This window comes from Gymnogyps californianus, chromosome 17 (assembly GCF_018139145.2).
Source record: "Gymnogyps californianus isolate 813 chromosome 17, ASM1813914v2, whole genome shotgun sequence".
NCBI classification, from domain to species: domain Eukaryota; kingdom Metazoa; phylum Chordata; class Aves; order Accipitriformes; family Cathartidae; genus Gymnogyps; species Gymnogyps californianus.
The window spans coordinates 15,360,290-15,376,701 of record NC_059487.1 but is presented as its reverse complement, the minus strand read 5'-3'; the positions used below and the strand labels follow the sequence as shown (position 1 = coordinate 15,376,701).

Genomic DNA, 16,412 nt, shown 5'->3' with positions numbered 1-16,412 from the left:
AATAAATGCCTACACCTACCCTATCGCAGATAGGAATGGGAGCAGAAGGCAGTTGCTTTAGTCTTGCATCCCAGCCAGAGCAGGCACGCTCACGTCGGTGTGATATACTACTCTACTAACAAGTTTCTCACTCTGCTCAGAGGAAATAGTGGGAGCCCTTGCTGCTTCTTGCAGCTGTAAGGCTGAGGGTTTGAAGATAGATATGAGTACATCTGCACCGTGTAGCCAAGAAGTTGAAAACAAACCAGCTCCCAAATCAGGAACAGAAGCTGTGTCAGCACAGCACTGTGCTGGATGTAATTGGCCTGTTGCGACTCAGATCTGATTGTTCGAGCTGTAACACGGTGCTAGCAGCTATAAGATTTCCAGGTCCAAGCTTGAATCTCTCTGTGAGGTAAACTGGCGAGCTTGGGAACCTGCACTGCACAACAGACATGCTCAGGTTTCCTGGGTTCGTACATTCACGGTCCCAAATGGCAAGAGAAAGTCCAGATTGGGTTTTTTCTGCCTGACCTTGAGAGATCTGAAGTCCCTGATCCTGTAAGATGGCAATGCTGGAAGAAGGAAGACCTGGGCGATAAGGCGTTCAGTCAGTTGTAAGAAGTTGTAGGAAGAGTGGGAATACAGCAGGACTTTATCATAGAGACCTGTTCAATCTTTTAAAAAAAATCAACATTTGGTAAAGATTGTTCCACTGTGTGGGGGGGACTGATTGGCCAAACCGTGACTGCAGGATGCTTCAAAGTACCCGGGTCGTGGCCCAGGCCCCTGCTCATAGGACAGCTGGTCAACTAGTAGTCTGGTAGAAAACTTTATTGCCAATGATGCTGTTCGTCCAGAGCACAAGAACAGCCCACGTTAGTCTTCCAGACAGCACCGTGTGGTATCTAATTACCAGAAATAATAGCGAGAAAGGATACTTTGGATGGATTTCTGTCATTTGAGATAGGGTCAGATAGGGTGATAAATGTGACTAAAATATTTAGAGAGAAAATAGAGTCTGAGTCGGTAGGGTTTTACCTTATCACAAAGCTCTGCTGAGGCATCTTGGCCTCCAGACCTGCTCTCCCACCCCTGAAGCTCTCCTGAGTCGAGAAAACAAACCGTTCCAAATTATGTCATCTCTGTGTGATGCGGACAGATGTTTGGCAGGCAGCTCGGCAGGACCGCCAGGCTAGTTCCAGCCGAACCCTGGGGAAACTAAGGATGCTGGCAGGCCTTCACTTGGAGAGACGCTCCACCCAACCTGCGGAGCTTTGTAAGAGATCCCAGTTGCTGCCCTGCCAGTGTCTCGGTCTAGGCAGGTCCCTGACATCTGCAAGACTTCTGCTTCCGTCTTTCTGACTCCTACCACTCTGCTTAAAGCTAGATATAGATACACAGCCTGGCTGAGATTGAAAGACCTGTCTCTCTATAATACCTGTTTATGCTCCATGAATTTGTCCCATTCTTTTTGCTGTCTCCACACCCTCCTAGACAGGGACCTCAAGGACAGCACGTCCATGAACAGACACTAAAGGGAATAGGCATGAATGTACCCCCTAACATCCCTAATCTCATGACTATGGATGCCGGGGCATTAAGAGGACTGTGTTTTGCACAGATGGTGGGCTGGCTCTCCTGCTTTCCCTAAATACTGTCCTACGGCCATCGTCATAGCTGGAGTACTGGACTAGGTGAAACAGTGCTCTAACAAAATACTGCATTTTTATATTTGAATTCTGAAAATCAACTGGTTTTGCAAATGAAACCTTTCCATTTAAATAGTACTTTGTGTGCTTAGTTGTATTTCCTGGTCTGGCCAGCAAACTGGAAAAATCAGTCATTTTCACACTCGTAGTTAACTCCCGTGGATGAGGAGCTTGATAACTGAATGAGAGAACGTCAGACTTCGCACTCCTAAAGCAAATTTCTCTCCAGGAGCTTTGGTTTGTCCAATTCCCACATCAAAACTGACAAGAGCTGAAGAATTTGCTGATGTTTCTTAGATGGTAAACTTTTGCCTGAGGTCTCATATAGGTCTTCAAGTGATAAAGAGAACAAATCCTTTAAAATCCCTGAGAGACTTGCTGGGAAAGTTTGGCCAGAATATTTGAAGCGAGAGGTTTGGAGGACAGAGTAGCTCAGGTTCCATATGCAGAGCTCTGAGCTTGCAACTTTCTGCCATGGGACTTAAATAAATGTTCCTTAAGGAAATAAATGCTTTTAAAAGAGCCTTTTCCTACAATACTTTGGCCTGGCAGAGGAAGGGCAGCAGATCCTGGTGAAGCTTCTGTTCTGCATCTCCTTTTGGGCAGGATGGCTGTACTATATCCAAGTTTGACAGTTTATAAACCACCCTGATAAGGAAACCTTTGTAGCCTCCGTTGGATGCGGGGAGGTGGACTGAGAGACTGACAGAAGGGGAGTCTGCCGTGAATGTCCAGTGGGGCTTTTCAACAGTTCAAACCTTCCCCTGGCTCTGTTCTCTTCTTTTGTCTCTGTAGTGCAGAGATTTGATGAATTACAGATCACTGCTTTAAAATTAAAAACAGGAGCCCTGTTTGTCTGTGGAAGAGATACAGTCATTATGTTTCTGGCTGGGGATTCCTGGTACAGCACCACAGGTAATAAGCAATTATCCTAAATGCCGCACCACTGGGAGCTTGGCCCATCGTCTGTCTGCAATGTTGTGTGCGTTGGAGAAGTCCTCTTGGGCTGAAGGTCTTAGAGTTGTAAGGTTTCCTCGTCCCTTCCTATTGCCTCTTCTCAGTTCCCGTGCAGATGTTGGTGTCAGGATCTCCTTCATGTATTTCTAAACTCTTAATAATGTCCCCTTGGTAAAAAAAACAATAGGGTAGCAGGGAGAGAAAAAACTCTTGTATGCCATCCACAAAATACCCACAGCTCCTCAACAGCCGTTTTGCTTGAGTTTGCCACGCCAGCCGCATCGCTTAACCCAACGTTAGCTCACAGCAGGCGGTGGACTGTGGAAGAGAACAAACACATTGCGAGCCCGTGGTGAGGCATAGCGTCTCATTGCTTTCCAGCCTTTGCTCCTTTAAGTCATCTTTGGGTGGGGATGGATGACGACACCCCTGCATGACTGTCCCCTTACGTGTTCCCACAGGAGCTCAGCACCCTGCCATGTTGACCCAACTGGTCGATTGCTGTATTTTCAAACCAAGGCCATCACAACCAAATGGTTGCTGCTACTTGAGTCTCTCCAGCATCGTCTATAGAAATGTCCAGCCCTGGGACCAAAACGCTGTTTCTTAACTTCCCCAGTATGTATTTTGTCTGCCTGTGGCATGGGCACCCTAGAGAATAGAGACTCTGTGGAGACCACATCGTGGTATGTGCTTCTGCTTGTACCTTTGCCCTGTCAATGTGGTTGCTCACATCATATTTCTCTTTCTGCTTAGGTGAGAGCAAAAGGCGCTTCTGGTGAGCTCTGCAGCTCTCTTTTAGATGCTGCTTGTAAAGGGTTTCAGGGTGAATGACAGGAGTAACATGGAGGCTCTGTCTTGAACCCTCTAGTAGCTCTTGAGAGAATGTGTTCCTGCCAGCAAGGAGGGGATGTCGGAGCCTGCTTGGATCTCAGGATAAAAGTTTTTCCCTCAAATATGGGAAATGGCTATTCCAGATCATTCTGTCAACAAGGGAGAATGCATGGCTGAACATTAAACTCACTTTTTCTCCCCCTTTAAAGACACTATGTGATGATTTCTATTAATGGTAGGAGGAAAAAAATAGCTGTTATGTCACAACGACTGTAGCATGTGGTTTGTCAAACGAAGAGAGGAAAGAGTACACGGTTTGAGTCTGAATTCTGTACTGTCACATCATTTAATACATTCTTCAAAACAGAAAACGACTCATTTAGTGCAACTTAAGCCTGTGCTTGGCAACCCAGAGAGAGGGTGGGGAAGGAGAAGGGAGGGGCGGTCAGGACATAAAACCTAAAGGAAACTGAATGTAAAATGTTCTCTGAGTGAATCTGGGCCAGATCTCATGGTGCTTGTATATCTCAAACCTCCCAGAAGAATTTTTCAGGAATAAAACCTGTATGATTGAGTCCACCTACTCATTTGGAGCCCAATTCACCAGCTGGCACGAAGGGGAATGCCACATCATTTTGCTATCTTTTGATAAGCTCCAGGAAACGTACTTCTCATACTTTTAATTTAGCTTGTTTTGCTACAGGGTATACTTAAGACATGCATCGATAATGATCTTTCCAGCTTCTGTCTGCCAGAGCGTTTATTCCCAGCAGATCTGGTTAGCAGTAGATCTTAGCTTTCAATCCTCTTTAACGTTAGCAGGAATTTGGGCGGTTTTGGTATTGATTGTAGCTGGGATCAATATCCAGGTCATGCCAGGATTTTGCACATTTTTTTTCTCTGCCTGGGTGAATTGCACAGAAGTCGAGGAGCAGACAGCTGTGCACAAGCCATCTAAAGTCTTTCTAGGAGCCAGATGTGCTGTCTTGTCTATGGATTTCTCTGAAAGCAGCATTTTGGAATATGTAGACTACGATGGACTTCATAAATTATCTCACTTTTGAGTTTTTTCCAGGACATATCCTTCTATTACAATGGGGAATCCTAAGACAGGAAACAGAGATGGCTTCTTCCGTACGCTTTTTAACCTTTAATCGGGCGATGAACAAATTTTTAAGTATCAGACGATGAGATAAGAGGCCTGTGTGCTGCATGCCATCTGAACTTCCAGTATTTGTCTTACTTGGCTTGGATCGCTGATTACACCCCCTTGAACTGTCCTAAATGGCCAAGACAACAAAACGGACTAGGTTAATGCTTTTAAATAGCACCAAAATGCAGTCAGGCAACATATTGCAATTTGAAATCCCCCCTGGACTTCAGTCCTGGTCCGAACTCATTGCGTTAAAGATAAAGGGTCAGTGAAGGAGTCCCAGCGATGGTGGCGTGGGGGGCTGCTCAGGCTGTTGGCGTGACCCTGCCTCCAGGACCTGCTCGCCTGGTCGTTGTCTCATGCCCCCCGTGAAACAAGCGGCCGATGCCAGTTGCGTGGCCGGGGGTAGGTGCTCACGTCCGTGGGAATGACGTCGGAGCTGGCACCTGTCTATCAGCCCATCTAGCGTCCTCAGAAGTGGGGCCAAGGATCAGATAACAGAGAACAAGCTGCCTTCGTTCTCCTCTGGCTGAAGATGAAAGCGTGCTGATAGAGGGCAGGGAAGGAAGCGTGCACGGTTGGTGCCTGTGTTGTCTTTGTCCTGCGGGTAAATAGACAAAAGCCCTCTCCTGCGCTGCTCTCAAGCAGTTATTTCCAGTCCTTGGGTGTTCAATCATCAAATAAACCTTTGGGTTGGTGTTCAGGGGCTGTATTTCCACTCAGCGTATCTGGCTGTCAAAGCAGGATCGTGTGTTCCAAGGACCTGACATCATTTTTGCATCCTTATGAGTGAAATCGGGTTGTTTAACCTCAGCCGTGTGTATTGAGCCATTGCTTCCAGCTGTGCAGAAACTTTCCAGCAAGTTTCTGCCTTAACCTCTTCGGGCTGCTTGCGTACAACCCTGGCAACGTGCAGTTTGGTAGTGGCACCCACATCCGTGGTAGCAGGGTAGCTAATCAAGAGAGGATGGTCAGATCAAGGATACTGAGATTTTTCTCAAACCTTTATTGCTCTGACTTCCAAAGGTTTCTTTGCACTCGAGTTTCTTGCCTGCTTTTTGGACCCTTCATGTAATACTCCACCTGAGAACAAGCTGGTGGAAAGCTGGTGTGACTCAGGTGCCTGGCGGTAACTTGTGAAGCTGCCATAACATGTGTGTGTTTCTGGCACCTTTTATCTTTGCATCCCTGAGGCGTTTGATTTTATCTTCCTCTTCTTTTCCCACACGTTTTCTTCCATTTCTCCCTGCCTTTTCATCTTTTCTCTCCATCCTTTACCTACACAAACTGTTCTTCCCAGGAAGAGACGTTTGCTTGTAGTGCCAGAGGCTGGCTGATGCACTGCTTACCCTATTTTCTCCAGCAAAGGGGCGCAGAAGATTGGGCTTTACTGCTGGGAAAGTGCTGAACTGTCTTCTCACCTGCTGTCTGGTGGCAGATCATTTCTGAGGAGCATAGCTATCACAAAGAGGAGCTTGTAAAATAGAAAATTCACATCCAATGCAAGTGTCGAGTTTGACACATTGTCAGGTCTGGCTGCTTGCAGAGGGAATAGCAGTTTTTCCTACAACACTAGAAAAACAAATCTTTGCAGTATACGGTCACAGCTCTCCTCTCCATCCACATCTCCATTTAAAAATAAGTGTAGCCCGTGAAATCCTTGCTCTGAGATATTCAGCTGTAAGCTCCACCAGCATTGCAGCCGCAGCAAGGTTTGTCGATCTGAGCATCGGTGGGATACCACAGCGAAAGACCCACAGGAGTGCGGTTGGGCAGCCACGATGAATAGTTAAATGTCAGGTATTAAAGAGCTATTTATAAGTGATTTATTTCGTTTTCTCGGTGTTGGGCTTGGGAGTGGTTGCAGAAGAGGTTTTTGTAGCGTTCAGCTGCGTGGTTACCGCTGTTGCACACAGCGTGGTTATTACAAGGTTGAGCTGTGTTTCTGGTCATTGGCACCGGCCGTCATTTGCATGCACAGTCATGGCAACTGCACATACAAGTCAGAGATTGCTTGCCAATGCGATGTTGTCCATAGGTTTTGTGTTAAAATCTGGCAGGAGGCTCTCTAGATCGAAAGAGGCTGTCTCTGAATAGCCTCAGGAGTCAGATCTGTATTTATTTATTTTTCATATGCAGATATTTGTATACAAAGTGATTAGAGCAAAGCGTTACCATTTGATAACTCCTATAACTCCACGGTGAACTGGTATTTTAATCTGCTTTTGTACTCTTAAAAACTGGCTCTGCACGCCCCTGCTCACATGTTGCTGAACACAACCATGCACCTTCAAAAACGGTTGCGGCTGTACAAGAGTGGCAGCAACGATTTAATTTCTCCCTCCCCTCCACTTCCTTCTGCCTGTTTCCCTTCCCCTCATCCCTTTCCTGGCCAAAATTGTAACCTTGGGGTGAAAGCCACTGTGGTAAGTGGTAAAGAAAAGTCTTTGAACATTGTACGTATTGGAAGCACTTGGCACCTCTGGGTGAGAAACCTTCTCATTGACTTAGCTGGTGTGAGTATCCAAACTTTGATCTGCTAACCCTGTTAAATCTTAAACTCTGTGAAACATGGGCTCAGGATTTTTCGGTGGGCATCCAGGAACAGAAATGCCACAAGTCTCACACGTGCTGAATTCACTGGTTGTGTTTTTATTTCTTGATTTGAACAGGCTGCTGAACAATAATCAGATAAAACAAATTGTGAGAAGATCCTTCGAAGATCTGGAGAACCTGAAATACCTGTGAGTTGGTAGCTCAGTGATTTCTTAACCTCTTTGAAATTTAACAACCCACTTCTAATGTTTGCCAGTCAAGGATGTATTTTCTGTGCTCAGAATTTCTGGATGTTAATGTCACAGCTGTAAAACATCGCCCTTGAATTCAATCAGCAAGCTCTGCTTTGGGTTGAGGTTCATAGCTGTTTCCTATGTCTTTTTAAAACACAACTGCTGATCAGTTAGCCTAATGCTTTTTTCTTTCTCTCCTTTTGAAAGCTACCTTTATAAAAATGAAATTCAGAGCATCCAGCAACATGCCTTCAACGGGCTCCGTTCTCTGGAACAGCTGTAAGTACAAACGAGCCTTGTTTGTTGCTGAATGTGACGTGCGTAAGAGCTGATTTATTGGCTCCTCTAACCCAAGTGCTGTGTTTCCAGTAGTGGAGAGTACCAGACGCTTAGCAAGGAGTAGGATGAGACTTCTACTGTTTTATCATCCAGCTTTGCAAGACTACACTGGCTTACAGCTGGCCCCAGTGCTGATTTTGGTTAGTTAATGCTGAGGTCTCTTCCTACTGATGTCCCATGTGTTTTTTCCTGACCCTAAACCTCTGGAGCATAGGAAAAGCCCAGCTGTGCTTCTGATTCCCTTTATGGCCAGGGACCTTACGATGGGAGGAGATAGGGGTCTCTAGGATGGCTTGAAGCAGAAGGCAGCTGGCCTGCTGTGTTTATGTCTGCTGGGACTCCTGGAGCAGCGAGTAGGCTCTGGCCCTCTGCTTGAATTGAGGGTGCTGGGCGAGTTTCTCTCTTATCCAAACCTTTGCTGAAAACGGATGGATGAAGTGCAAGCTGAGAGCTGGGGCAGCGGGGTATTCGTGGGACCTACCAGGATGGTGGTGCTCGCATGCTGTAAAGCATCTGGAAGTTGCAACGGGGGGAAGATGATGGATCCAAACAAACAAAGTAATGACCTTCCCTCCAAGCTGCGTGGCACTCTGGGATGAACGGAGCCTCCCATGTTTTCCTGGCAGCTGGAGCCCATCGCAGTGATGCTCTAGCAGTCCGTATTTGCTCCCTTTCTGTGAATGGCAAATCTGTGCTGTTTATTCAGTCAAAGAAGTTTTGGGTTTTGACTCTTAGTGCTCCATGCTCAAGGTGAGGTGGGAAGACTGAGGTCTGACTCTTCTAAAGTGTCTTGCTAAACTGGGATTGGATTTTTTGTGCCAGGGGTCACGATATATTATGTGCATGTGTGTAAATACATGTATGCATGTGGAGAGAGTGGGAGCGTGGATATTTGAAGTATAGGAATTATTTGCATCATTGGAGAACAGGGACCAAAGGTGAAACCGTTCTAATTCATGGATTGTCCGCCATGGCAGCGTTTATAGGGCTGGAATGTAACTAAGGATTTTGCTGTAAAAGGGATAGGATCCAGCTTGGTCTCCAGGCTGACAGCAGAAGTGGGCAGAGTATAACGGGAACTTTCAGGCAAGCTTAATAATAGGTGTGCTGCCGACCATGTGTACAAGATGGTTTTTCATCAGCCAGCTCAGCAAGGATGCCTGGGAGAAAACATAGGAAGCAGATACCGGCTCAGCTGTGCTTAGAGAGGAGATGATGCTGGCCACAGTGATATTTTAACAATGAGCGTTCCAGACTTGATGTCACGAATAAAAGAAAAAAAAGAAAAAAACCAACAAAACCGCAAAACCAACAAACAACCCGCTGAAAGTCCCATCTGTTTTCAATCTCAGGCAGGCGTGATTCCAAAAGAATTAGCTTTGCTCAAATCCTACCCCGTTTTCCTGTATCCCACAAACCAGCTTTTCAAGAAAAAGTATAACCCGATTGATGGACAGTATCAGATGCTTTCCTCAAGGTCCAAAGCAATGACAGCAGACATCTGAGATGTATTAAAGCACGTATGTCTCTCCCCACTGTTGCCCTCCACCGCAGAATCTGAGTCACCGTCTCTCAGTTTGCGCTCTGATAGCGGACCATTTATCATGAATCCTTCCATTACAAATCAAACAGCCATGTGGCGGCTTAGGCAATTATTTCTCAATGCAGTCAGCTACAATAGCAGAATGAGTATTTGTAGATCTGCGATTAATCAGTGTCCGCTGTGAAATTTATGCCTGTGTAAAAAGAAGGGGGAAGAGTTTAGGCAACTTTGAAAGCGTACCGAAACGCATCTAAAGGTCAGGCACATGTCAGTTATGCCAGTGAATGTCGCAGCTAATGGGAACAGGGAGTCTCAGGTATCGTGGTGTGTTGCTCTGTAGACCCCAGGTTTCTGCACTGGGGCAGTGCAGAAGGTCTCCCAGGCCTCTGGAATAGCAGGTCACGCTTGAGATTTTAGTGGAACTAAAAACATTAACCTGTATTAGCAAGAACTGGGCTATTCACGTTAATGTGCCATTTAGATCCAAGTGTTCCAGCTGACTGCACCATCTCTGTCTTTGGAGACTGTGCCTTCTCTTCGCAGAAACAGAATAGCCCTATGGCAGCCGTTTTGAGATGCTTCTGCTCTTGCTGGGTGGATGCACGAGCTGGGAGCCCCTGTTAGAATCACAGGCAAATGCAGGCTGGAAGAGACTTTGGATGTCTCCAGTCCCACCTTCAGCAACAAGCAGGACCAATTTCAAAGTTTTGTCAGGTTGTTCAGGGCCTTCTACAAATTAATTCTCAGCAAACTCATGATCCCACTGAGGAACGTTGCAATCCCTAGGCTGGGAACAAGTACGTTGTAGTATGGCTATTTCTTCCTCCCCAACGATCCAAGGATGTGTTGGGGAATGCCGAGGCACCAGGGGAAGGGCAGGGAAAATTCCCGTACGGTGCTCAGATGGGAGCAGCTGCTGCTGGTTCTCCATGGGCAGCAGTTTCATCCTGACCCTTAACAGGCGATTCACAGTGATGGTGGTGGTCTTAGGCTTCAGGGAAGAGCAAATCTGTCCTCCTTTCTGTGTGTGTGTTAGTTTATTAAGAGAGAGGTTAAATAATTGACAGGATAGGGAAAAGCCAGTGTTGGCTACTATGTTTGCACGTGGAAAGTGGAGACACTAAAGTGGATGCTGGCTTCTCCACAACTGCCCTGAGATGCGTGGTGACCAACTGGGGGGGGCATTGGTGGATCGATCTGGAAAGATCTTCTGTCTTTTAAATTGCAGTCTGTAAGCCTGCCCTTTGTGATTTTCTGTGTGACAGCTACCTGCATTTCAACAACCTGGAAAGTCTGGAGCCGGAGACTTTTAGTGACCTGCCTAAACTTGAAAGGCTGTAAGTAAAGATGGGACCTTTCGTGTGAGTAAGAGGGCAAGGAGAAGGGGAAAAAACCCTTCTTTTTGTGTAACAGTTTCGGTAGCATGAAGTGTGATCTTCAAAATGGAGGGAAATGCAAGAAGCAGCTTCCTTGAAGAAGGAGATTTTACGTACTTGCCAAATAGAAGAGTTACTGAGAATATGAAGGGAATTTCCCATGTTGTGTAATGTTCACGTTTCCACCTAAGTAGGGCTAAATCTGCAGAAAGCCCTACCCTTGGCCAAGCCAACTGAAATTTTACTCTGACCATAAGGTCAACATTAGTCACTGTTGGGCAGTGTGTACAAAAAAAGGGGGGTGGAAAGGGAATAAAGTCAGAAGAAAGTCTAACAAGAAAAACATGCATCCCTCTTGAAAGCAGTTAGGAAATGAAGTCCTGTGTCTCCTGCTCCCCGGGATTGCTTCTAGTAGTAATGTAGCCACTAGGACAAAAGTTCACATGGTGGTTCCTACTCCGCGGTGAAACCAGCAGACCCTTCTGTGCTGCATGGAAATGTGCTTTATATCCATACATGCTAGGAAAATAAAACCATGGGATCCAAACACCCTTAGGAAAATTCAGACCTGGATCAGTACACCATGGCTGATCTCAGTCACTGTATTTGATCCAACAAAAATTCTGGATTTAAATTTTAGAGGAAGGTTTGTCAGCATCCAAGCTGGGCAACTAGGCTGAACTTGCATGTACATGTGTGTATGCAGACGTTTGCACACAAGCTGTACTGCTTTTGTATTTCTTTCCTGTTCCACCGTCTACTAGTAAATTGCTTCCTGTCTTTTATCAGTGGTCTCTTATGAGTTTTAGATGTAACCAACATAACTAAATTTCCCCCCTCATTATGGGAATGGAGAGTTAATTATCCCATCTTGGTCCCCACTGATGCATTTTAGTGCAATCAGGGTTTTTTTTCTAAGAACTGGGGAGTCTCATCTGTGTGCTAAGACTCTGGAAGTGAGAATTTGCCTTGGCTTTGTTCAGAGGTAGGCCTGGCTTAGGCTGTTGTTGTCTGAATTAGATTTACTCATGGATTTGGGTTAATAACTACATTGAGTCTAGGGCATGAGTTGTCTAGCGTCTTCTGCTGGAGCCTTACTTCAATGGCTGCCCTTGTAAAATTGCCGTATCTTCTGCAGGGGGGGGAAAGAAAAGGTCCCTTCTAAACTGGAGCTGACCCAGGCACAGAAAACCTAGGGTGGGTCCGGTCTGTGGGGATTTTGTGCCCTTTCTCCTCCCTTTGCAGAGCATGAAGCAGATTAAGGTTCCAGTTGAAACCTGTGACATCACATCTTGAGTCACCATTTCCAGTCCACACCCGCTCTCCGCTTTGGTGTATTGCATGGCACTCGCAGATGAATGAAATCCTTATAGCTCATGGAAACAAACACAGTAAATTTAAAAACTAAGCTCCATTTTGATGAGCAGCCTTTGTATTTAAACTGAGTTTTGACCTGGGATGTTATCACCCGTGTAGTGCAAATAGTGAATAATGTTTTGGCATGGGTTCTCCCACTGCAGATTCTTGCACAACAACAAGATTTCCAGGATTCATCCAGGGACATTCTCTCAACTGGAATCCCTCAAACGGCTGTAAGTAAAAAACATTGCCTGCAAAGAGCAATTGTTTATCTTTGATCAGATGGCCAGGACCTGGGGAAAAATGTGCCTGGTTGGCAAAGCTTTTAGTTGTTGCACTTCTAAGGCCACCACTAAGTCTATAAAACAGTTTTGATTGGACATGAGAGCTGATTTAACCAGTTAGTCGTTTCTTCATGCTGGTGTCTAATTATAATCTAACTATAATCTGTTTACAGCTCAATAACGCCACAGGAATGAACATTCCTGGAAAGTCCTCACAACGGTTTGAAACCATGAAACTTCCTTCAAAAATGTAGAAAGTCCAGGTCACAGATATGACCTCGATCCTGTCTTCAGATCAGTATCTAACATGGAAGGAAAAATCATAGTCATAAAAGCAAAGGCTTTTTTTCTAGAGATTGAAAATACTCAGAGGGGTGCCAAGGTGCACGACTCTCCTCCCATGCAGGAATGCCCTGGTGTGTTACTTCCACGTAACCTGGCTGTCTCTTAAGCTTACTTCTTGCTTGCTTAAACCCCCCAGAGCTTTGCTTTGTTTGTCTTTTGTGATCTCTGGAAATAAGTTCTATGATGCGTTTTGGGAAAAAAAAAACCCACCCCAAACTAAAGAATTTTGGTGTTCTGCCACAATTTTAAACTACAGGAAAATAATGTGTCTCTCACTGCAGCCCTCTGTGATTTCTGCAAGCAGGTAAAATGCTTCGCTTTTCTTTAACAGGGAATAACTTGTGAAATGTTGTCTGTACGTGTCTAGCGAAAAAGGTGGGGTGTCTGTAAAATGCTCTATCATGGCTTTGTGTGAAATCTCACGTTCTCACATGTTGGTCCCTGAAAACATTAGACCTTTCTTCCATGTTTTTTTTTCGATGGCCCAGACCCATCTACTGTAAAACTGTCAGTGGGGAAGGAGGCATAAACTAATTCCCCTATAGTCTTTATTTGTCCTTACACATAGCACTGCACGTAGGAATGAATTCAGTGGAGGGAAAAGCATGAGTGCGCTGGGAGGTCACCGGTGCTCCATTCGGCATGGTTCAGGCGTACGTTGCGGTAATAAAAGTTCTTGTAGTTGTGCAGAAATGCTACAACCTCTAGCAGCTGGTCAGAGAGCGAGCTTGATCCGATGCACGCTAAAATCAAGGGGGAGATTTTTGGAGCTAGGAGTAAAAGAGAATGGAAAGCTCTAACAGAGGCAGTGTTATCTGCTGTTCTTATAGAATTCAGTAAAGGCTGAAATCTCCATCCTGGGGGAAAACCCAATATTTCAGTGTCTCTCTTTGCCTCAATTTAAGCTAAAAATGCATAATCCTGTTTAACAGAATAATTTTCATTTGAAACTGGAACGGCTGATGGGTAATGTTAGTTTTTCAACGAAATCCTTCTGACTTGGTTAAGCATCCTATTTAAACGTTGTGGGAATGAAATACCTCAAATTTTCATTTGGGATATAATCAAATGCAGGGAAAGACAGCCAAGAGATCCTTCACTCCGGAGGACTGTTCCCCTCCTGTGTCCTGGAGGAGGAGGCAGCAGTCAGAGGCTGGGAAATGAACTGCCTTTTCCTCGGTCTTGCAGGCGGCTGGACTCCAACGCCTTGCTTTGCGACTGCGACTTGATGTGGCTGGCTGAGCTGCTGAAGAAATACGCTGAGCAGGGCAGTATCCAGACAGCCGCCACCTGCGAGGCTCCTCGGGAGCTGCACGGGCGCTCCATCGTCACCTTGACCGCCCAGGAGTTTAATTGCGGTGAGTGAGGTCAAACTCCCTCCACCGGCCACCCTCAGCCGGTGGACTTGGGCTTTGGTCTGGGAATTGCTTCCTTCACCTCTTTCCCTCCCTCTTCCCTGTCCTGGCATCCTGCTTTCTCCCTCCTTTTACTGCTGAAATGGGAAAGTCCCAGTGCGGTCACACAAGTTAGTTATCAGGATAACGCAGAGGAAGCTGACGGTCGCGTCGGGGTTGAAGGCAGCTCTGTTTTGGCTGGCAGGTTTCGTCTTGGTTTTTAGATAGAGTAGGGCCAGTAAAGGACCTGCTGCGGTCAGTGGCTAAACCAGCAACCAGAAGAAATGTCCTGCATTAGGCTGAATGGAAGGGGAACGCTGGGAGAGCTGCAATGGCTGGAAACACAACTGAAAACCTAAGTGAACGCACAGTAGATACATAGCTGAATGCTTTGTTTGACTGGTAGCGTATTGCGTTTGTTAAGCTGTTATTCTTTAAATTTAGATAATTGCTCACTGAAAAATGCCATTTTGAAATGAAAGGTTTTGTCCTGAAAAATTTCAAAGTTAAATATTTCATACAGAAGAAGACAGAACTCTGACTTTTAAGTGCAGCCATCAGCGGAGGATGGCACAAGCGTCGGCTGTGGTTCCCTGATACTTCACTGCTGGCAGAGTCAGTCTGAGATGTTCCCTCTCGCCCGGGCCAGCTATTAGCATCCCTCCTGGATATCCCAGTCCAGCTGTGTGCGTGGCCATGCTGTGAGCCAGATGTGTGAGATCAGCTGGATTTTGAAGAGCTCTCCCTTGAATTCAGCTTTTCTCCTATGCTTTTATTATTTTTTTTTTTAAGAATCTTGACCATTTCACAGCTTAATTTAGGGCACAGCCATGCAAAGAGTTGAGCTGGCACAAATAGGTCTGTAACCTCAAGGGAGGGAGGAATAAGAAGGAATAGAGAAAGCAGCTGGGGACACATGGAGTGGGACCCGCTGCAAGTGGATGTGCCGCACAACGAGCTGTCCCCGACACACACCCGGTGCCACGGTACAGCCATTAATGTAAATTTGTTCTGGTTTAGGCATGGGCGCACAGTGGGATGTCTGTCAAATGAGCCAGAGCACCTGGTGGGAAGATTTTGCTGGCATTAGGCTTTTACGCTGGTATTGTGCCAGCTGGGAAAGACAAATGATGCATAATTCAGCGTAAAGCTCTAATGATGCAGGCAGCTGATATCTGAGTCAGTACGAAGCCTGCTGGCATCAAGTTAACCCACCGCTTTTTAGCAGATGTGAGCCCGCGGAGCAAATCTGCCCTGGATCAGCATTTTGTACCACGGGGCTGTGGTGGGTTTGGTCCCGCACTGGCGTTGCCATTGGGGATAAGTTGCCCAGCCATTAACCTGCGGTCTAAGGACTAAGGGCACTGACCTTCCACTGGAGAAGGTGGCAAGTTCTCACTTAATCTCATGAATAATCCAGCTGGTTTTACTGGGTTACTGGTGAGCATACAGATTGTTAGACGGGTAAGTATTCTGCTGAATCAAGATCAAGCGCTCCAGACCATGTACATAAATTCCTTCCTATTTTAGCACATCCTTTAAATGTTTAACTTGCTTAGTGCTTGAGTACATCTTAAGCGAAGCACATAGTGAAAGCCTTGGCTGAATAGGGATCGGCTGATGAATTAGGGACGTAATGAATGAAATCCTGTCGAAGGGGAAGTGGTGTGATTTGCAGAGAGCTGGCATGGTGTGATTTGCAGAGAGCTGGCATGGTGTGATTTGCAGAGAGCTGGCCCTCTGTTCAGATGGAGCAGGCAGTTGCTGAGAGCAGCAGGCTGCCAGGGGCAGAAAAACAACCCAAGTGAGGATGCCACCCACTTCTTCGCTTATTTTGGGGGAGACAGGGACCAACTCTTGGGGCAGCTATAGCGAACCAGTGTACAGCCAGGTCTGTTTTTTCTCAGTGCTGCCTGGGGCTGTGCGGGGAGCTGATCCACTGCCCAGCACACTGGCAATAGGAACAGCCACTTCGATTCTCCAGGGCTTTTAGGGGGCTTGGGTGAATGATGCTTTTCCCTCCCTGACATCATTTTTGCTGATGTTGGTGAGGAGTCCTGGGCTGGCTCTGAGTGGGTGCCGTTGTGCCTGGGGCTCTGCTGGTGCCTGCTTGCTCGGGGGTTGCAGGATGGGTGTTGCGTCCGTTACCCACGACACTCTGGTTGGGCTGTAGGTGGTTTTGTGCTGCTCTAGACTGGGTTGTGTTAAAATGGTCTTTTGCAGAGAGGCCTCGCATAACCTCAGAACCCCACGATGTCGACGTCCTCTTGGGAAACACAGTTTATTTCACCTGCAGGGCAGAAGGCAACCCAAAGCCTGCGATTATTTGGCTGCACAACAAGTAAGTC

At 46.3% G+C, this 16,412-nt stretch overlaps 1 protein-coding gene across 1 annotated transcript in view; it reads left to right on the top strand.

Annotated features, from left to right (window-relative positions):
• The window catches only part of LOC127023277 (peroxidasin homolog), a 43,293-nt gene that overhangs the window by 10,968 nt on the left and 15,913 nt on the right, over positions 1-16,412 (top strand). Inside the window, exons 3-8 of the mRNA XM_050907339.1 lie at positions 7,308-7,379; positions 7,632-7,703; positions 10,572-10,643; positions 12,203-12,274; positions 13,859-14,028; positions 16,288-16,405. Coding sequence (XP_050763296.1) covers positions 7,308-7,379; positions 7,632-7,703; positions 10,572-10,643; positions 12,203-12,274; positions 13,859-14,028; positions 16,288-16,405 — 576 coding nt within the window. The remainder of the gene's footprint in view (positions 1-7,307; positions 7,380-7,631; positions 7,704-10,571; positions 10,644-12,202; positions 12,275-13,858; positions 14,029-16,287; positions 16,406-16,412) is intronic.